At 49.2% G+C, this 21,817-nt stretch overlaps 5 protein-coding genes across 5 annotated transcripts; 3 read left to right on the top strand and 2 right to left on the bottom strand.

Annotated features, from left to right (window-relative positions):
• Positions 1-399: 399 nt before the first annotated feature.
• ACHE_80513S (uncharacterized protein) lies at positions 400-1,065 on the bottom strand (the record flags this gene model as incomplete). Its single annotated transcript, XM_043283892.1, has 1 exon — positions 400-1,065. The coding sequence occupies one exon, from the start codon at positions 1,063-1,065 to the stop codon at positions 400-402; it is 666 nt and encodes a 221-aa protein (XP_043141126.1).
• Positions 1,066-2,807: 1,742 nt separating this feature from the next.
• ACHE_80512A (esterase/lipase family protein) lies at positions 2,808-4,087 on the top strand (the record flags this gene model as incomplete). The annotated part of the gene is made up of 5 exons (XM_043283891.1): positions 2,808-2,947; positions 3,002-3,239; positions 3,288-3,344; positions 3,392-3,706; positions 3,758-4,087. The coding sequence occupies 5 exons, from the start codon at positions 2,808-2,810 to the stop codon at positions 4,085-4,087; spliced, it is 1,080 nt and encodes a 359-aa protein (XP_043141125.1).
• A 999-nt stretch (positions 4,088-5,086) lies between these two features.
• ACHE_80511A (glycoside hydrolase family 2 protein) lies at positions 5,087-7,235 on the top strand (the record flags this gene model as incomplete). Its single annotated transcript, XM_043283890.1, has 5 exons — positions 5,087-5,628; positions 5,689-6,119; positions 6,182-6,417; positions 6,466-6,755; positions 6,887-7,235. The coding sequence occupies 5 exons, from the start codon at positions 5,087-5,089 to the stop codon at positions 7,233-7,235; spliced, it is 1,848 nt and encodes a 615-aa protein (XP_043141124.1).
• Positions 7,236-7,976: 741 nt separating this feature from the next.
• On the bottom strand, positions 7,977-8,586 carry ACHE_80510S (uncharacterized protein; the record flags this gene model as incomplete). The annotated part of the gene is made up of 2 exons (XM_043283889.1): positions 7,977-8,429; positions 8,491-8,586. The coding sequence occupies 2 exons, from the start codon at positions 8,584-8,586 to the stop codon at positions 7,977-7,979; spliced, it is 549 nt and encodes a 182-aa protein (XP_043141123.1).
• A 4,890-nt stretch (positions 8,587-13,476) lies between these two features.
• Positions 13,477-14,516, top strand: ACHE_80509A (uncharacterized protein; the record flags this gene model as incomplete). Its single annotated transcript, XM_043283888.1, has 3 exons — positions 13,477-13,541; positions 13,607-13,620; positions 13,909-14,516. The coding sequence occupies 3 exons, from the start codon at positions 13,477-13,479 to the stop codon at positions 14,514-14,516; spliced, it is 687 nt and encodes a 228-aa protein (XP_043141122.1).
• Positions 14,517-21,817: the final 7,301 nt, after the last annotated feature.

The raw sequence follows: 21,817 nt of genomic DNA, 5'->3' as shown, positions 1-21,817 counted from the left end.
TATCCATCCAAAAAGGGAAAATATTAGCAAAATTATGCATAAGTGGTTCTAGGAGGTTCGAACCGCAGAACCGCGATGTTCGGTTCGTGGTTCTAGATGTTGGAACCGGAACCGCACTATTTCGAGGCCCTAAATACCAAGGACCTTTCTGGCAGAGTCGCACCCGAGAGAGTTCAGCTAGCATCAAATTTCGTTGTATTCAGAGAAGTGATGGTTATAGCTAATTTGCCTGACGGGATTTGGTAAGCCGTATCTACGAATAGAGTCTAGACAGATTTCAATCAACTTGGTTCTTCGTACAGATAGTGCAAGAATTCCCATTTAGAGAACTAATATACTGGTCAGGGCAGGTCTCATATCTCGTGAAACATCAATCTCCGCCTAAGATGAGGATATCCCCTATGCCACCATGGTCTCTACAGACTCTTTACCCGGGATCATACCGAAGTTCTGGTTTCCCTTCGCCTCAAAATAGTGGCCATCTGCGACTTTCTGTGTGCCCTCACCGAACAGGTTGTACTGGCGATTGTTATCGCCGTACTGGCTAGCAGCCCTGGGCTGCTCTGTCAGATCGGAATCGGCTAGTGATGGAGAAATTCCCGCCAGCTCCTCACGAGCCTTCGCCAACGGTTCGATTTGCCTCTGCATCTGTCCCAGAAATATCTTGTGCAGGACCATGGCTCTTAGATCCTCCAGAATACCGGCCATCAATGTCTCCACGCGCTGCTGGCCCTGCTTGATAATGATTTCTCGGTACACGGAAGAGTCATATTGGTCCTTTGACTTTTTGCCAATTTTCTGGAAGGTCTCCAGCAGCTTGCCGGCTTTCTCGCCACAGCTATACAAGACAGTTTCCAGTGCCTTGGCGTCATCGGCAGGTTTCAGTTTCTTTGCCGGGCCCTTGGCATCTCGCAAGGTTTGACTAACCAGTGGAAGCTGTTTATTGACTTCCTGGAAGGCCTCGGGTAGACTATAGAGGTCTTTAATAGAGTCATACGCCTCCACTATTCCTTCGGTAACCCTGATGAGGCCAACAATCTGGCGAGAGATATCGGGAGCTGACATTATGCACTGAGTGACTGAATGAAGAGTCGATCAGAATACTCAAGATTGAAAATTCTCATGGAAGCTCGATACTTACCTAGATTGTGAGCGAGTCTCTTCTCCTTGTTGACTGGAACGCTTTGCCAGAGGGAAAAGTAGAGTGCTGAACGTGGAGCCGGCAGTCTGTTATTAAGTGCGGCAACAAATCCACATAACTCTTCGGGTATGCAATATGAAAGTCTCTGCCAGTCTGCCTAAAGATCTGACGGCGGTCACTGCTCTGGCATTTATAATTTTCCGTGCTCAGCGTTTCGCTCGTTCACGACTATCCGCTTCAGCACAGACAACGCAATTGCGCATGGGGGCGGGACGCTAAGAGCCAGGAGCAACTAGTCGGTGTGCAGCGGCAGAATTATGCATGCTCTGTGGGGACCTAGCGTGGTAGGTGCCAAAGTGAGGTGGGGTGCTACCATTAATAGCCCCAATCCCTCCTTCAGCGGCCTGGTGCTAGTAAAAACTGGTTCGCCGAACCTGGCTCTCTGATCACGCAAGAGCCATGCTCCGCTCTGAAACGCCCCTTGTCACGAGGGCCGCCATGTTATGTATCTCTAATTACGCTAATTACGACGCCGCAGCTTCGCTTATCCCGGGCGGCTAATCTGACATCGAATCATGTCTTGCATCATAGGTTGATATGACGGATCAGAGGATGCGGGCATTGAAAATCCCACTTCCGCACTGCATGAAGCCATTAGTGGCGTTTGACTACTATCAGTTCGAGAAAATGTCTCATCAGATCTTTTCTTAAACGCCCATCTTCTGCGGAGCAAACTCAGTATCGTAGAACTGTTTAGTCCAAATTTATGTTCATATTGCTTTAGGCGCCCGCAAACCATGTGCCCAACTAGAGCTGCACGGCGAGTCCACAACGTCGTGTATTCGGCGCCAATGGGTAAGAATCCATAGCGGCGCGGATGACCCGAACGGAGGCTTGAGATGGATTTTGCGAATTCGATTTATCCGCAAGGTTGGATTAGAATATGTTACCGTAATTGACATCAAGTCCGGACCTATACTTGATAATGTGGTCTTGTGTACACCGTTGTCATGGATTACAATGCGTCTTGGACTTTGGAGAATCCGAATCCAATCCAATCCGACTTTAACTGCAATTTGTTCAGTGTGGCCTCAAATAGGAATAGTATCAAATTGTGTGGATTTTGGCGCGGATGCGGAGGGAAGGCACCTTCTATTCACACCAATCCGCTCCGAATACAACTCTACGCCCAACTGGAAACCTACAGGGCCATTCAACGCAATGCTGTAATGTATCGCGCGAAGTCTCCCTGTTTTTCGACGGCCTGCCCGCATCTAATCGTCAGAAATTGGAACATGCCAATAGTAATCTCTCTCCAAATCCTTTTATATGGAATAAAATGCCGGCAAATCTCCGGGCCGATCGGCGAGCCCTGAAGCTCTGTTGATGTGACGAGCGAAGGCAAGACCCACTCTGACACATGGTAGATTTAAGAGACAAGTTGTAGGCTGGCGCTTAGTCTGAGCGCGATACTTTGATGATGGTACAGCCCTCCACACAGCAAAGCAGCATAAGGCTAGAAGGGGTGGTGGCTCCTATAAAAGGTATCTAGCCGTCGAGGCGCCTAATCCATCCTCGGCAGCTGGAGAAAGGTACAATTTAAATATTGAATCACAGCCAGCAAGTCTCGGACTAGACCCCAACGACGAAAGAAATGCCATTGTTCATGCGTGTCAGACTCAAGCGGCTCCTACGGCGACGACGATCTCCGAATACAGATCAGAATAATACACCGGAACAGCAGCCGAAGAAGACCTTTCCTACCGGCATCAAACAGTTGTGTAGCCCAGATGATGGAACAATCGAGTGCGTGTCCTCCTCAGCTAGAAAACGCCCCTATCCCTAACGGTTCTCCCCTAGCATTGTCTTCGTTCATGGCCTGACTGGTGATCGCGAGGCGACATGGACTGCCCGAGGCGCGACGGAACCCTGGCCCCAAACCCTCCTGCCACTCATTCTTCCGATGGCGCGTATTCTTACATTTGGTTACGATGCCTATGTTGCCGACTGGCGAGGTGTAGTGTCGCAGAATTCTATCGATAGCCACGCGTGGAATCTGCTGACATCTCTTTCATCGTACCGAGAAAAAGACGGCACAGTAAGGCACCCCAGGTCTATCAATACCGCTGCTTATTGACACGCACAGAATGAACGGCCCGTAATTTTTGTCTGTCATAGCTTGGGTGGACTGGTTTGCGAGGATGTAGGTATCACCTCTATGGTAAAGGATGACGCTGATTCCCGTGGCAGGCCTTGTTCAAGTCGAGGCAACGGCCGGAGCGACATCTCCACAATATCCTCCATTTCACCCGCGGTGTTATATTTCTTGGGACCCCGCACCATGGAGCTGGCCTTGCCAGGTGGGCTGAAGTCATAACTCGATCCATCGGCCTCCTCAAGCAAACGAATCCTAAAATCATTGATGTTCTCAAGCGCGATTCCGAGGTGCTTGCGCGGATTCAAGACGGTTTTTACACGATGATCAAGGCACACAGCACAGCAGAAGCACCGCCGATCGAGGTCACTTGCTTTTACGAGGAACTACCCGTGCTGGGAGTTGGTTTAGTAAGTTAGAAAAAGCAGGCTCCCCCTTCAACCACTGACTCTTGGCAATAGATCGTGCCACAAGACTCAGCCATCTTGCCCGGTTACATCCCTATCGGTATACATGGTAATCATATGGATATGACTAAATTTGTCAACATTGAAGACCCTGGTTTCGTGGCTATCTGCGGGGAGCTGCGTCGGTGGGTCAAAGATTCTGATATAAACAAGAGACGTCACGCGAATCGATCACCAGCCGACAAACCTGATGCTGCCAGCCAACATGGCGATAATGCTCGGCAGTATAACCTTTTCGGTGAGGGAATGCAGAAAATCGCGGATGGGCATTATTTTGAGGCGAAAGGGGATCAGAATTTCGGTATGATTCCACCTAAGGTTTAGATAGTAAAGAATGAGGCGTTGCGACTGGCATCGGCTTAAAAAGATATAGAGGTTGAGAGAACTGCATCTTTCCTAAAGTTGAAGAGATTGCAAAGTGTCAATTTTGCTTCTAAGCCCGCCCTGACTGTCCGGCTTGAGCGATCCGCCTTGTCTGGATCGCACACAGTTGCTGTCCCCACTAGGCTGCAGCATAACCGCAGGTCCCTGTCACAGGCTGCACCTGTAGAATAAACGATATGTTATTCGGGGGGATGATCGGAGTGGTTACCTGGCTGCCTACCCCGCGTAAGGTATTGTATATAAAAGCTGTCCGATTGGACATTCGTTCTTCTCTTCAACGAAATCTCTTGTGTTTTAGCTAGTCATTAGCACTGCGAGCTTAGTCTTTAACACCATGCTAAGAACTTCAAACCTCCCAATCGCTTGAGTCAGGCTGGTCGTTCTGCCAAACAGATGGGCCGGCTGACTGGCTGCCAGTGGCTCGAGTGCCGACGAATGTTCATTTGGATTTGATGGACCACAACATGTAAGCTACAAGATCGTCCCTCTATATATCTCTCTATTCTCTATTTCTTGTACTAATAGAATAATAGTATTCCGGACCCTTTCATCGATTTGAATGAAATGGCTGTCGAATGGGTGGGAGAGAAATCGTGGTCCTATCGTGTGGATCTGCCTCCCATACCCTCTACAGTTCGCGAGGACGGATCCACGGTCGCATTGGTGTTTGAAGGCCTAGATACGTTTGCTCATGTGCGCCTCAATGGGGAAACGCTTCTTCAAACCGAGAACATGTTTCTTTCACATCGGGTCGACATCACTCATCGACTCAAGGACCACAATCAGTTTGAAATTGCTTTTGAGCCCGCATTGCTAAAGGCTCGTCAGATCAGAGAACAGCATCCCGAGCATAAATAGGTCGGGTTCAACGCTGATCTTTCAAGACTGGCTGTTCGCAAAGCTCAGTATCACTGGGGATGGGACTGGGGCCCGATTTTCATGACTGCCGGCCTGTGGCGACCTGTGCGCTTGGAGACTTACCACGGGCGCCTGGAGGATATTCGCGTGAATTATCGCGTGGCCGACAATCTGAAGTCTGTCCAAGGAACCATCTCTGTCCAGATTGAAGGATCAGTTGGCGATATCGTCATAGCCAGCGTGGAATTGGCTGGAAATTCCGTCTTCACAGGCACTGGTACAGTCAAAGATGGCTTGGCGACGATGAGCTTCAGTGTCTCTGATGTGTCGCTGTGGTACCCGCATGGCTATGGGCCGCAGACTCTCTATAACGTCAGTGCTACTCTCAAGTGTGCGACGCAGGATCTCGACCATCGCTCTCAGACCACAGGGTTCCGCCAGGTGCAGCTTGTTCAAAAACAAGACGAGATTGGTCGATCATTCTACTTCCGTGTAAACGGTATGGACGTCTTTTGCGGTGGGGCTAATTGGATCCCGGCTGACAGCTTCCTGCCCAACATCTCGGAGGATCGATATCGACGTTGGTTGAGATTGATGGTAGAGGGTAACCAGATTATGGTTCAGTAGGTGGTCTATCCATATCACTTTTTATCCTCAGTGATTTCGAGGCTCACACTACGCAGGGTTTGGGGTGGAGGCATATACCAGGATGATTCTTTCTATAACATCTGTGACGAGCTAGGCCTCCTTGTTTGGCAGGATTTCATGTTTGGCTGTGGCAACTATCCTACTTTCCCGGCTTTCCTGGATTCTGTCCAGAGAGAAGCGATGCAGAACGTTCGTCGCCTCCGACACCACCCCTGCCTGGCGCTCTGGGCGGGCAACAATGAAGATAACCAAGTGCAGGAGCAACAGAATTTGGAGTACAACCCCTCGGACAAAGATCCTCAGAACTGGCTCCAGAGCGACTTTTCCGCCCGCTACATCTACGAGAAACTTCTCCCTGATGTGACGGAAAAAGAATGCCCAGACGTACCATATCACCCTGGGAGCCCTTGGGGAGATGGCAAGTTGACTTCTGATCCTACGGTTGGCGACATGCATCAGTGGAACGGTGAGTTGCCAGTAACGGTAGTAACGACATATTGATGAGTTATGGTTGACATGTACCATCAGTCTGGCATGGTACCCAGGAGAAATACCAAATATTCGAAACCCTAGGCGGCCGGTTCAATAGCGAGTTTGGGATGGAAGCATTCCCAAGCATCCAGACCGTCGATGCCTTTGTCACCCAAAGTTCACAGATGCATCCTCAGTCTCACACACTTGACTTCCATAACAAGGCCGATGGCCATGAGCGACGCATTGCTACGTATCTGGTGGAAAACTTCCGTACTACAACCAACTTGGAGGTAAGAAAGGCCGCTTCCCGAAAGGTAAAATTTATTCTGATGAATTAGAAATATATCCACCTCACGCAACTGGTCCAGGCAGGCGCATTGATGTATGCCTACCGCGGTTGGCGGCGCCAATGGGGCCAAAAGAGGCACTGTGGCGGAGCCCTGGTCTGGCAGATCAATGACTGTTGGTCCGGCACGTCATGGGCCATTGTCGATTATTTCTTGCGAAAGAAAGCAGCCTATTATGTTCTATCGCGGGTTCTGGCACCGGTGGCCATCGGTGTGCAGCGAGAGCACCACGACTGGAGTGTGGCTCATGCCCGACCAGCGAAGTCGAGTCGTTTCCAGCTGTAAGTGGTGAGTAGTCGAACACAGACGCTCAATGCTACAGTCACATTGCGTTTTATTTCCATCGAGACCGGCCGGGACGTAAGGCCTAAGATTGAGAAGGAGGTCCAGGTGGCTGCAAATGGGACAACAGATGTGCTGGAAGGGACGATCAACAATGCCTTCGAGGAGCCACATGTGCTACCGCAAGTATCTTTATCGATGGCCTCGTTGTATCTCGGGATGTGGATTGGCCCCAGCCCTATAAATATCTGCCGTTTGCTGATCGCGGCGTGGTGGTGAGCCAGCCTTGCCATGGGGGATCGAACACAATCCACATTAGCGCCAAGCGTCCCACTAAGGGATTGGTGTTTGAGGAACGAGATGGGGTCACGCTCAGTGATAATGCTATTGACTTGGTCCCTGGTGATGAACACGTTGTGCGGATGACGGGGCTGTCTCCAAGTAGCCCTGCTTTGAAGTATCACTATCTGGACATGTGAAGGGATGAAAATAAGCCTTGGGGTGGTGGGTTTCTTGTGGATACTTAAGAACTATCGGCAAAACAGAAATAGCTTTCTAGAATACTCTTAACCAATTTTGTCCGGTCATTCATTCATCCGCCATCGAGCCTCCTGCCTTTAATCCTTGTAGATTTTGGTAGAGTACCTTTAAAGCTCTAGCTCACACTACGAGTTTCCCAAATTAGATGGATAAGATGCTGATTTAGACGAACAAATAACCGTTTGTTACATCTGTAATAGTCATTGAAGCGCTGAAAATGGAAATTAACCATACTCTCTGAAAATTTTTCAAGTTTGGTTGCATTTTGGTACCGCTTTTGGTGACTCTTTCAACATGTAATTCGGAGTTCCTGATCAAGAACAACTACTAGGATTTTACTTGGCGTGTTTGGGCTGATCTATTACTAGGAAAGCACGCCTCAAATCGTAGACATCCATGGCTATCTCTCTTCGAAATACTATCGACATTCTGCAAGCCCATACCCTAATTGGCCCCATTGGCATTGCTAACTGCGAACCTACAATCCAGGACATCATTCTTCAGCTGCACAGTTATTTCTTCTTTACAGCTTCATTTTGTTATCTCTTATTTGTGATTAAATGAATAGCTTGTTGAAAACTGAACATACAGCAAAGCCAAATCGTGTTTTTCTCCTGGCCACTCTGTGTCCCTTTTTTACAAAACTTGATAGCCATCAATTGAGGCGCCTGTATTGTCCTTCATCTCATCTCGGGTTCAGTGGTGCCAGTGACCAGGATCTGTTCCTTTTGAGTACTTCTTTTCCTTGGGTTAAGGGCATTGAAGATTTCTGTGAGCTCCTCCAACGTCCGCTTGTTCGTCTCCACGGCAAAGAAGTAGATGAAGACTGCCTGAGCGATGTTCCACCCAGCTAAGATAATGTAAGTGCGCCAGCCAATTTTATCAATTGCATTGCCTATTCCGAATTGGTCAACGAGCAATGCGATGTTGGACAGAACTGATGAGAACGCCATGCCCTTGGCGCGGATTTCGTACGACAGGCATTCAACCGGGTACATTGCTTGCAGAGGAGTCCAGCCAAAACTGAAACAGAAGTCGATGATGAAGATAAGAACGACTGAGGCTGTTGCTGAAATAGAGTCTCGTGAGTTGCTGTAGACACCGGTTGTCGCAGAGAAGCCCACGAAGCAGAGCTGTCAGATAAGCAAAATGTCTACCGCGCTCGCACTGAGAACCATCATTGTGGGAACTTACACTGCACGCCAAAGAAGCTCCGATCATCATAGGTCTCCGGCGCAACTTAGGAACAAAGAGACCACCCAAGTAAGAAGCTGCAGCTGAGAGAATCATGTTTCCCAAGTTCAATTTAGCACACGTGCCGGGTCGTTGACACCAGCGGTTGCCAAAAAACCTCCGATGTAGTAGCTTGCAACACCACCTTGAGTCCACTGGCTAAAAACAGCTGCGATGAACATGCACATAATCCGCCACCTCGCATTGTGAGTATTGAAAAGCGCTCTAAAGTCCCAGAAGCGCTTATCGGAACCTTCTAGGCTTATAGCTCCCTCATATTCTTGGATCTGCAACTGAACAAAGGCGTTGTCCACACAACCTTCTCCGTGATACTTCGTAATAACCTCCCAAGCCTCATTGCAGTGACCGTGGCTATAGAGCCAACGGGGTGACTCTGGAAGGAACCAAACAGAAAGCACGACGGCACCTGAGGCGATCATTTGACACCATACCGGGATGCGCCAAGCGAGAGAGCTTGGAATGTTCAAGCAACCTCGACAGGCACCAGACGCTGTAATTGATCCAATAAAGTATTGGCAATTGTAAAGGCCAGCCAAGATATCACGGTACGCCGGATGGCTGATCTCGACGACGTACGCTGGCCCAGCGGAGGCTGCCATAGAGTATCCCCAGCCTAGGATATTGCGTTGGCGCTGTTTAGCTTCTGATAGTTAGAGGATTCAATTCATACCTAGTAAAAAGCGGCTAGCAAGAAATTGATCGAGCTGATTGGCCGTACCACGGACGATAGCGCCGAGGACAACAAACAAGCAACCGATGAACATCCCAAACCGCCGACCCCAATTGTCTAGACACACTCCAACAAAAGGGAGTGCGCTGACACCACCAATCGTATACATGCCCTGAATCAGGGATGCTCGCGCACCGACTAAACCCGAACCGAACGTCTCCTGAAATTGTGGAAAGGGGCAACAGGGCGCCCATAAGAGAACCGTCAAAGCCTGGTCATGTCAGCGGTGAATGTATATTGAATCCTAGTTTCTGACCGTTGATGGTAGAACAGAGATAGGCGACTGTCAGGCAGCCATACAGCCGTAGCATTCGAGGGCTCCACGGATTGGGAGGATCAGAACGTTTTGCTGCATCTAGGGCCGCAGACCCCTCAACGACCTCGGTTCTGACCTTGTTATTCTCATCGTGAACAGTGTCGTTTAAGCTATACTTTCCCTCGGTCGTTATATCTGATATTGTTTGACTGGTGTCCGGCATGACAGGCATTCTTGAGAATAAAATGGTTCAGCCGCAAACAGAAACCCCCCAAAAAAAAAAAAAAGTAATTGATGATTGTCAGTCAAGCGAGTATAGCAGTGACTGGCTAGGGTATCAGGATGATTTTAACAGTGAAACAATTCGCCTCGGTATTTTATACCAAACTGATCACTAAGTTCCATAGTGGGCGTGGGTCTCCGTGTTAAAAAGGGTTTAGTGGCTTTTCCCCAGGGCCCGAATCAAAAGCTTTTTTGGCTGCCGATGAACCAACCAATCCCGCAAACCTGGGGTAGGTTAATCATATCGACTCCATTGCTCCGTCTTCCTTATTTGGAACAAAACAGGCACGGGTCCGCCACACTTTGCGCCTTTTTTCTCTCAGGAGTTTTGGGAGACAGGCCTTTCGACGGCACCATGAAAGAAATCTACGCGGTACCATTTGACAAGATTTGATCAACGTGGAAATGCGTATTGGGGGTTGTCTCTGGGGATGACTTGACCAAATTAGTACCTACAAGTCAAGTGCCTTGGATACCTTGACGTTAGACTTTCGTCACAAAACCCTAAGGGCTAATCTCAAGTCCTTAGAGTGACACATGTTCCCTGGCATGTTCCTTAGCCTGTATGATGGCTTAATAAAGTTCTCCCACTGTTCTAATGACAGCTGTTTACTGTTCAGCTAACTGATTACGTTGAAGCAGAACTGATTTTGTGCCATATGCTTGACATCAAATGCGCCGGAAATTGTGAAGCCTTGGTCTATTTTAACAAGAAATCCAGCGAGAACAATTTTCTCTGTGCAGAAGTCTCGTCAGTCTTGGGAAGCTCGATGTAAATATTGAATATGCCTGGGTTTGGGCGATATCTGCATTCCCACCAGTCCTAATGCAAGATACTGTTGGACCTTTCGGCAACACGCACACTCTACACGGGATTCGAGTCAAAAGGCTTTCTCACGAGTGCCCTGGCCCTCGGAGAAATCCATCAAGGATGTCGTCGTGACGGTGCATGATTGGCACCGTGTCTCTCAATGATACTGCAGTACACAATGGTTTTCAGGCGAAATCTTCTTCGATGCGAGGTAATTAATACTATCGCTGATCAGTTTTTTACAGAAAAGCAGATAAATAGCCGACATACATCATCACTATCGGATAGGGGCATTCCAGTGTGTACGCGAACCGATCGAGCTGGCCTGCTATGGTCGTCGCACTCTGCCGACATCTACAGCGATGCGCGTAGAATACCAATGGAATATAAACTGATAGGCGGATTGGGGGGCTAAATGGGGATTCTGTGCGTGCTTTTGCAAAGAGGCGGATGAGGAGGAAGATGCTTCAGGTCTGGAACTGGGTAATGAGGATGAAATAGCCAATGCGAGGATAGTCTCATTGCTTCCGCAAAAATGCGTTGTGGGCGATTTAAATCGCTCGGGTGGCAGTGATAACCAGTGTGGATCGCGATGATGGATACCATTAAAATTCAGGAGGGGGCTAGGAGGACGACTCATATTTGATTTTTGAGGGCGTGGAAAAGGATTTGATAGCTGTAGAAAAAAAAAGAGGCCGGCTTCCTGGATCTATGTTCATGGCAGTATCAATGTCAGGACAGAGGAGGTCTTAAAAATAGAATGCTTATGGTGACTGTAGACTCCATGCGTACCAACCAGAACACATCTGCAAACGCGCTGGCAGCGATGCGATCCGAATTTGAGTACTGGACATAAAACACATAATAGCACAACCGTTCGAGGCAGAGCACACGCGACAGACAGGATGATCGGAATCAAAAGCAAGGGGCTGAAGCTGGTGATCAAGATGGTATGGGTGCCAACAAACGTCAAGAACAGGTCAATGGTACTGGGAATCGACCAGCTCAGTTCGTATTACACTGGCGTCTCCATTGCGGTACCTAGAAAAGGGTCGCTATCGTTGAGAGCGAGGTAGAGCGAGGTCATAAGCGATAGTCGTTAGATAACTAAGGAATTTCGATCCAAGTTCTAAGATAAAGATGAAGTAGAGAAATAACACCCCCCATTGGGGACGGGTCCCAACTCTCCTGTACCATAAATATATAAGTCCAGAGAAATCTTCGGGAGAAGCCTTAGTGTTTAGTTAGCCTTCGTTGGATAACTCAATGTCTCTTGGTGAATTTTCTGGGGGAATGAAAAAGACCATCCTTGCTCTCGACCGCAACACTCCGTGCCAAACCTGTCGCTCACATGCTTGAAGGGGGGCGCGAGGCTGGCTATTCGAGAATATGGATTATGGTCTGTCTGATGAAATATCATGGCTGCCAAAGACTTGTGCATGTGATAACAGTTCGTAGTGCATTAGGACATCACAGTAACCTTTGTAGCTACCAAAGGATGAACAGCCCTGTGGATGCCCTGCCTCCACAATTCTTCAGAATCCGGAATTTAGGGTGGTTCTGTGGATGAGAGCCCATAACTACATTTAGGCAGCGCAGTGTGGTCTTCGTACGAGATAAACGCCTTTCTTGAACTCCCAATCCAGGTGACCTATCTTTCTCATTCAAAACCCGTTCTCTGCAAGGTGTGATGACAGGCTCCATTGATTGCTTTCTTCAAGGGTCAGTTGTTGGAGGAACAGAAAAATCCCACCGGAGCGGGGGTTCTTCGTTTCTAGCAGCCCCCTGCCCACTGAATTGATTACTGAACTCAATACCTTAGTGGGCTGAATGTTATCTTGCGGGGTAAGTCGAAAACAAAAAATTCTTTGAGATCAGAGACCTGACGGGCAACATAATGGAACTATTCTGCTTCTCCGCCATCTACCTCTGTTGATCATTCGAGTGTCAGAATTTTGCACATCCTTGGACGTGTATTTGTGGCGCCACTAAAATCATAGTGTCAGCCGTGTCATAATGGGCTTAGCTCCAAGTACACGAAACAGCCGAAAACAGTCTAGTCCTAAACAGTCACGGAAAGAATGCAGTTGGCCGACGTTCGGAGGGGAATTTTGATCCTTTGCATTTAATGATGATCTGGCAGTGATATGAACAGATTTCGCTCATTGCAGATTCCTTAGCACAATAATGGCCTTCTTATTCCAGTGGAGTTTATTTGTCACGGGCTCATTCTAGCAGCTAAGCGGACGTTATATTCCTATCTAAACTAGGTAGCACTTAGATATGAGAATATCGAATCTGGAGAGAAGAGAAGAGGAAATAATCAACGCCAGACGAAGGACACTACTTACTGGGCGCGATATTGCGCAGGGAGGGCTAGTGCTCCGCTCTTTGGCCATATTGAACCTTGGTGGTGTTTGCAAACACCGCCCATCAGCTGGCCGTCGTCAGATCAATCTGTAATGGGATTAGAATCCTCCCCATGTAGTTTCCCCAGATCACTTTGAATTTCTGGGGGATGCTTATGAATATAGCGACCAAGAAACTCATATGACCGAGAAACATGGATATTGTTTCACCTTTCTTTCCAGCCCCTCATTGTATGTATTGATACCCCCATCTCACAAGTCAACCCCACAAGAATATTAGACTTTTATCTTTATTGTCGGCCAAACTGATGTGAAAAGATCGGATCTGGCCAGGTGTCTCTTATTTGGTTTCTTTCTTTCTTTTTTTTTGAACTGTTTCAGATCGCGTATCTTCAATCATGTTCCATACGTTCGAGAGTACCGAGAAGCACAGGAAGACTGCCCAAAGTCGCCAAGGTGAAGAAAAGCATAAGTCGCCATGTGGACGAGATATCAGATTACACGCCTGCAATTCTTGCCGTCGCCGCAAGATCAAATGCGACGGTGAGAAGCCTTGCGAGGCATGCCGGTGGTATAAGAAAGCTGACACGTGTTACTATTCGGAAAAGCGGCCGTCTCAGAGGTAAGTATGTCCGTCATTGCATAGGATTGGCTTCGATAAACTGAGCAGGGCAGGCATGTCGAAAAACCGTTTCGAGCTTCAGATGAGTATCGAGGCGTTCTCGGGAAGCTCTTTCCGAACACTGCTCCCGAAAATCTGGTGCATCTCTCTCGCGAGAAGCTATTGGAACTGATTCCCGACGGCAGACCCCAATCTCTCCAGCACAACAATATTGAGATCACACGATATCTTGCAAAATGTGAGTGGAATTCATTTAGCATCTTACTAATATACTAAATGATACTATAGGACTCACAAAGAATAACCCTCGGCTCTTTTGGAAGGACCATGAGCATGAATACCCGGTTCCTGCAAAGCTTACACGAGATATCCTATCTGCTCCAGCAAGTGGAGCTGGCGTTGAACGACTCTTTAATTCTGCTCGCGATATATGCCACTATCGCTGGGGGCAATCAAAACCAGATACAATCAAGGATCTTATGCTCCACCTCTTCTCATCTGAGTTTGACCTTGAAAGAGGCGAACTAGAGATGGTCAAAGAGGATCTCTCTCCCGGAGAGGCCGCTATAGCTGATCAAACAAGAAAGCCTGTTCCAACGCTTGATGAGCTTGAACCAGTCAGTGACAATGAAAAGGAGGGCTACGAAGTAGTTAACTTATCTGATGATTCAGATGATGAATCAGATAAAGACCACGCGTTGACTCCCACACAGATCACAACCCAGGGCAAGCACACACAATGCAAGCGGCCTCGTAGTGCCGATGAGTCTCCAGAGGATAGTGATAATGGCCTGTCACTACCTGAAATGCCAATCAAAGAGTGCACGCAGGGGCGATCGGGGAGGATTCGAAAGAAGCCAAAATTGCCAGATGGATTTGAGATTGATAGACTGTAATTATAATAACTGCTCTTTTCCGCAGAAATGGCTTTTCGGCAGAAAAAGATCAAAGAAACTGTATTTCAAGCGAAAATTAGTTGAACGAAGAAATCGCTTCTTAATATCTTCCCCCGAAAATCAGCTTATTGTAATTTATTACAAGTTGGATACTCCAAAATACTTCAAAAACTGCATAATCTATACACCGCTGGCCAGATCACGAGTCTTGGCAGGTTCATTATGTTTATATACCCATGGGTACCCGCAAAATATCCGCGGGTAGCAAGATAATAACCATGGCCGCCCGCAAAGGCCTTGCGGGTAGCAAATCATAACCATGGCCACCCGCTTGCGGCCACGGTTGTGGGTATCCATGAGAATCTGCGGTTATGCCGCAGCCTAAGAATGGCCTATCACATCGATAACCTACTTCATAGAAAAAAAACAACTCCTCAGTGGCGAACCCCCCCCTACCTTCTGAGCGAGTTCCCGCATTGCGGAAAACTCGAATCTTATATTTAACTTCACGCGGAATCGATTGATACTACTTTCGACGTTGTTCTCCCCAGCTGTCGCTGACAATGGGGGGTGCAAAGAAGAAAGGGGTGGTCGGAGCCGCATCTCCGTGGCCTAACCACTCGTACAATCATAAAGACCACGACGAAAGCGCCCATGCAGCTGCCATCCTTACAGAAACCGCAGAGCTGAGGCAAATCGCTGACCGGACCCAGGGACTACCTCCCAGGGACCTATTCATCCGATTTATGAGTTCAGTTGAAGACCTGGCAGCTAAGGTGCGCGACCGCGCCAGCAACCATGGAAGTGACGACCATGATGGCCGGAAAGAGGCGCTCCAACAGATCCAAAATATGTTAAACAAGCAGACAGAGGAGATAAAAACTCTACAGCACTCAGTGCAACCCCCCAAAGCAACCAGCAGCCCCCCTATGTCTAGCCCCTCTGGCCATGCAAAATCTTATCGGGATGCGGCTCTAGCGAGTCACCTGACATCAACAAAGCCCTCGTTGGTCTCGGGCTGGATGCAGGGCAATACCAATGGATCTGTCAATACAAATGGAACACTAAGCACCTCGCCAAGCAGTCCAGCAACACCATTCCCACTGAAAGCAGACCTGGAGATCCATATCCGGGGCACTAATCACCAAATTGTGGACCCACTACGCCACCAGAAGGAGGCCAGACTTGTGGAGCGAGCAAACCGTGCTATTAGGGAATCAAATAACACTATCATTGCCCACCGGTCAGTCTCTACAGGCCGCATCCTCCCCAGCGGGGACATTGTCCTACGTGCAGAGAGCCTTGAGGATGTGGAACAACTGGCCAGAGCAGCAAAAGACTGGTGCCGTGCCTTTGGAGACGATGCAACCATCAAAAGAAGGACTTATCGTGTTGTCATGAATGGCGTCAGCTGCCATCTTGACCTAGCAGCCGCACCAGCTCGCATTAAGGCTGATAACCTAGGGCGTCTGGCCTCTGCCCCCACAATGATCACATATACTGGATGGCTTCTTGGCCCCCGTCACACTGCAGAACACAAGCCAGAAACATCCAAGCTGATTGTTGAGTTTGATAATGATCGAGCTGCCAACATTGCCATACTGCTTGGTCTGGCACTTGATGGCCGTGACCACCCATGTGAATACTACGACCAGACTCATCAGATTCAGCAGTGCTTCAACTGCCAAGCATATGGCCACATAGCCCGAAACTGCAAGCGACCTACCTCATGTGCATACTGTGCACAAAACCATTCCTCTCAGAATTGCCCTACAGCAAGAGACCGCACTAAGGCTCAGTGTGCAGTCTGTCAGAAACAGAACACTAAGCGAAGTGAGAAGGTCTCAGAGGACCACTTTGCCTTTGACCGCAGCTGCCCAGCTCGTGTGGAGCGGGTGGAGATTGCACGCCAAAACCGAGCAAATGGACGTGGATGGTATGAGAGTGCTCCAATCTCCCTTGGCTCTGAAGCCCCTTCGGGGGAGAGACAAGGCCAAAATCCCACCCCTGCAGAAGCCACAGAGCACCACACCCAACGCCGCGGCCCAGGCCGACCCAGGAAGAGCAATAAAAGACCTCGCACAGAGGACGAGCCTGAGCTAAACAGTGTTATGGCGGATACCCAACCAGAAATGGAGACAAATGCCCAGACGCAAACTTTACAGCTCAGGGAGGGCCCTCGCCAGCAATCTAGAGCAAGAGCCCTCAGTGCCCCAGGTACTGGTGCTGTTCCAAGAGTACTCAGACAGACTCGAAACCGACACAAAAGCTACAATCAGCACCATGGTCAAGAGTCTGGTGATGAACGAAGCCAGTTTCACTCCAATGAAGACCCAATGGAGGAAGAACTGTAAACAATAATGGACCTTAAACGAATTCGAATCCTGCAGGCCAACTGCTGGAAATCACGTGAGAGAGTGATGATACACCTCTTTGGTGAGAAAGAGGTGCGCGACCTAGAGATCCTGGCTATCCAGGAGCCCTACATCAACAGACACACAGACCAAGTGACCACATATTCCCAAATGCTTGGAAACCGTTTCCACCTCCTGATCAAGCCTACTGGCAAGGACACTGATGTGGCCAATATGCCACGGATCTGCTTCTTTGTCAGTAAGGCACTGGATCCAACGAAGTGGGCGATAAAGCACTGTACAAAGGACTTGAGCACCTTGACACTTCACACAAGAATAGGCCCCATACATATTCATAACGCATACAATCCCAGCCCTGTGACAGGCCAACCCAGTGTCATGAGAGCTCTGCACAATGCACTGGCTGAATATCCCAACCAAAAACATATGGTAGTGGGCGATTTTAACCTCCATCACCCAATGTGGGCCCGACCTGACTACAACCACCGCCATGAGGAAGCAGATGATCTCATCAGGATAGCTGAAGTCCATGGCTTAGAACTGCTTACACCGCCAGGCACTATTACATATGAGAAACATACAGGCAGAGGGAGTCACCAAACTACAATTGACCTGACATGGGCCACTGCTGAGGTAACAGATCTCCTGGTGCGCTGTCAAGACCGACGGGACTGGATGCATGCAGCAGACCACATACCGATTCTCACAGAATTAGACATACCTGTGCAGAAGTCTCCAGAGAAGCTAAAGATGCAGTGGCGAGAAGCTGACTGGGACACCTTCCTAAAGACACTGGCCGCAGACCTCCAGCCTATATGCCCCCTAACCACCACCAAGGAGATAGATGCCACAGTTGACCACTTGATTAAAACCATCCAGCAAACTGCGGAGACCACTGTCCCTACAGCCAGGATTACTCCCTACTCCCGCCCAGGATACCCCCCGGAATTAAAGAGACTACGCAACAATGTCAACCGCACACGACGCTGGGCTGCCTCTGGCCAGGAGGAAGATATCAAGGCATTCCGTCAGGCCAAGCACACACTAGGCCGAGAAACTGCTAAACTGAGCCGGAACAATCACCGTGCCCGTGTGGAGGACGCAACTGAATCAATAGAAGGATTTTGGAAACTGGCCCGTTGGGCACGCCGTCGCAGAGGCGTTCAACCAACCTATACGCCAACTCTTCACGCAGGGAATCAAACATATGAAACTCCAGAAAGGAAAGCACAGGCACTGCGGGAGACTCTATTTCCCCCGCCTCCTGAAGCGGATCTCTCCGACATCCCTGGTTATGAATACCCCGAACCACTACCGATGCCTGCCATCACAGAGAAGGAGGTCTGTCAGGCAATCCAACGGGCTGCGCCAAACAAGGCTCCTGGTCCTGATGGTATACCGAATCTGACCCTACATCGCGCTCTAGCCATTCCAGTCTTCCTAGGCCATCTCACTAACCTGTTCAATGCTTGCCTGAAGTTGGGCTACTGCCCAGAGCACTTCCGAAAGTCAACTACAGTGGTATTGCGGAAGCCTGGGAAACCTGACTATACAGACCCAAAGGCGTACAGGCCCATCGCACTGCTCAACACAGTTGGGAAAGCATTAGAAGCAGTTATTGCAACTCGCATAAGCTATATGGTCGAAGCGTACAGTCTCCTACCACACACCCACATTGGTGGCCGTAAAGGACGATCATGTGAACATGCTATTCATCTCCTGCTGGAACAGGTCCATGCATCCTGGCGTTCTGGCGCATTGGTAGCCACACTGCTTACCCTGGATGTTAGTGGTGCATTTGACAACGCTGCACATAAACGCCTGATTCATAACCTCCGAAAACGAAGGGTTCCAATCAGTGCTGTTAACTGGATAGCAAGCTTCCTCCGCCACCGCATCACAGATATTTTACTAATAGAAGGTGCGACGGGCCAGTTTACCACGGACACAGGCATACCTCAAGGCTCACCTCTCTCTCCAATTCTCTACCTGTTCTACAATGCTGATCTGATCGACCAAATACACGAGGCTTACCCTGGAAGAGCTCTGATCACTGGCTACATTGACGACATATGCATACTTGTCTGGAGCCGGGCTGCTACGACTAACTGTCGACGCCTTGAGCAAATACACAAAATAGCAGAACAGTGGGAAACCCAGCATGCCTCCAAGTTTGCCCCAGCAAAATATGGTCTGATACATCTGTGGCGGAAGGTCCGAGGCGTTCCTAGACCCTTGAGCTCAACCAATGCTTCAGTCAAAGTGCAAGGGGTAGAGGTTAAGCCAGTGCCTACCCTTCGCTACCTCGGTGTCCAGCTAGACCAGCATCTCACCGGCATGAAACAAGTTGAACACGCCCAAGTCAAAGCAACTGAAATGATAGCAGCGCTTTGCTCCATAGCAGGATCAACCTGGGGAATCACCCTATCCCATCTCCGCCAAATGTACACAGCAGTCTTATGGCCGCAGATTACATTTGCCTGTTCCACATGGTTTGTACGGGCTGGATGGGGCTTCAAGGCGGCAGAAAATGCTGCTAGGAAAGCCATGGAATCTATCCAGCACAGGGCCCTCTATAGGATTGCCGGCGCATTTAGAACGACCTCTCGAGCTGCTTTAGAGATATGTCTCAACATACCTCCTCCGATGATTGCATTGGAGCGTGCGGCTAAAGAATCATATCTCCGGATAGCCACCTCTCCCCTTATGACCACCCTCATTGAGATACGCCGCTCTGGCCAACGACCAGCACCAAGGAATGCACAGGAGCGACGCATGCGATGGTTTACCAACCCAGACCAAGACCCCCTGACATCTCCACTAGAACAATGGGGTCGGCGAACTGCAATCTCTCAGGACAGACTGGAGGTTATACACCCACATGTGACCTCACCATGGTGGTCAGGTCTGGAATCCCACATAGCAGAAACCCGCGAAGATGCCTTAGCAGCTCACCAAACCGCCTTACATAGCGGCGCTGACATCATTGCATACACAGATGGTAGCATGACAGAACAGGGAGTTGGAGCAGCAGTGGTTTCACCTCTAGGGCGCCAGGCAGTTCATATTGGCTCCCCAGCTACTCATACTGTATATGCAGCGGAATTGCGAGGCATAGAAATGGCTCTCACCCAAATAGGCAACACATTCAGACCGACATCACAACGTTCCCATCGGGCCCATACCGCAATCATCTTTACAGACAATCAGGCGGCAATTCAAGCGTGTTCAGCTCCAGGAAGGTCTTCAGGCCAATATATCCTGAGCGAAATTACACGCACTGCATCTCAATTACAGGAATGTGGCTGGGATATACAGCTCTATTGGCTCCCGGGTCATGAAGGCATCTATGGCAATGAGTGTGCTGATGCTCTCGCAAAAGAAGCTGCTAATTCCCCGGCACCCAGTGGTGCGGAAGAGTTTACCCTCATGGCTAGCACTCGAAGAACCCTCCGCATAGAAGCAGCAAATGCATGGAAGACTGAATGGGCCGCTTCCCCCCACGGGAACTCCCTCCGTCGTCTATGGAAAGAGCCCTCAAAAGCACCAATGCAACTATACCAAGGCCTACGGAGAGCCGCCACATCAGTCCTCATTCAAATGCAGACTGGGAAGATTGCGCTGGCCAGCTATCTTGGTACCTTTAACGCTATGGAATCGACTGAATGCCCTTGCGGACGTGGCCCCCAAGATACACGCCATGTTCTCCTCCACTGCACAAACCAGGCAGGGCCCCGAATGCGCCATCTTACACAGGGGTCAAGGCGGGAATTGGATTACCGGGCCTACCTAACACGGCCAGACCTGGTACCGAAGGCAGTGCGCTTTATGCTTGACACAGGCCTCCTAAGCCAGTTTCAGACTCTACCAACCACATACCGAGTCACAACAACGGACACGAAGCAACTGGCAGCATAGTGCAGCTGAGGTTAAAACGCTTGCAGAAGTAGGGAAGGAAACGAGATAGTATCCAACAGGCCCATGGACCTTCGTGGCCATGGGAACAGCAGTACAAAAACAGTAGCACGGGATATACGACATGCGGAATGAGATATCAGGATATGTGTATAAAGGCGACGATGTACATAGCGACTACCATTACGGCGGCTTACCCGGCTGCCCCGCAGGACCTGCCGCCACTCGGCCTATAGGGCTGACAGATGCGTGTATGAACAATAATAATAATAATAATAATAACCCATGAAATGGGCATTCCTGTATCTGTTGGTTGCATAGAAGGTAGCCACATTGGACCCAATATTGATGATGTGTACAGAAATTTATTTGAAATGGCACACATCTTACACATGTTTCTAAATGGCAGGGGATTGCCATTCTCTAGGCAAACCTATGGGGCTGAATGTCCTACTGTGTCTAATATTCCGCTTTCCAAATGTGATGTTAGAGTGGTCGCAGGTCAGCTGGGGTCGATGAGTACACCAATCAACTACTCTTTCCCACATAGTTAAGTTAATATTACGTATCAAGCATATATGGTCGAGGTCTCTTGTGTTTGCAAAATGAAGCTATCTAGGATCCTATATAAGACTGTAGCCTACCTAACAGAGTATCCTAAGCGAATGTGCGGTTTTAACAGCAATAAGGGCAAAGGAATGAATAAGCTGTTTGCGCCATATGATATCAGTGAGGCATCAATCAGGCATCAGTTGGTATTGTTCGGTAAGGAACCTCGATATTCCGACAAAAGTCTTCTCTGGTCTCGGGCTGGATGCAGGGCAATACCAGACCCGATGGGTAGCTAGCTTCACCCAAGGTCGAACTGCCAGTCTCCGCCTAGGGAACCATACAAGCCAGACATTCCAGGTTCCAGCAGGTCTCCCACAAGGCTCCCCAGTCTCCCCAATCCCCTTCATGTTGTTCATCGAGCCCATGTTCAAACAGGGCTCAGTCTGCACCCGACGCGGC

Source organism: Aspergillus chevalieri, chromosome 8 (genome assembly GCF_016861735.1).
Source record: "Aspergillus chevalieri M1 DNA, chromosome 8, nearly complete sequence".
Taxonomy (NCBI): domain Eukaryota; kingdom Fungi; phylum Ascomycota; class Eurotiomycetes; order Eurotiales; family Aspergillaceae; genus Aspergillus; species Aspergillus chevalieri.
Note: the sequence above shows the minus strand (reverse complement) of the source record. Positions and strands in the feature narration are given on the sequence as shown.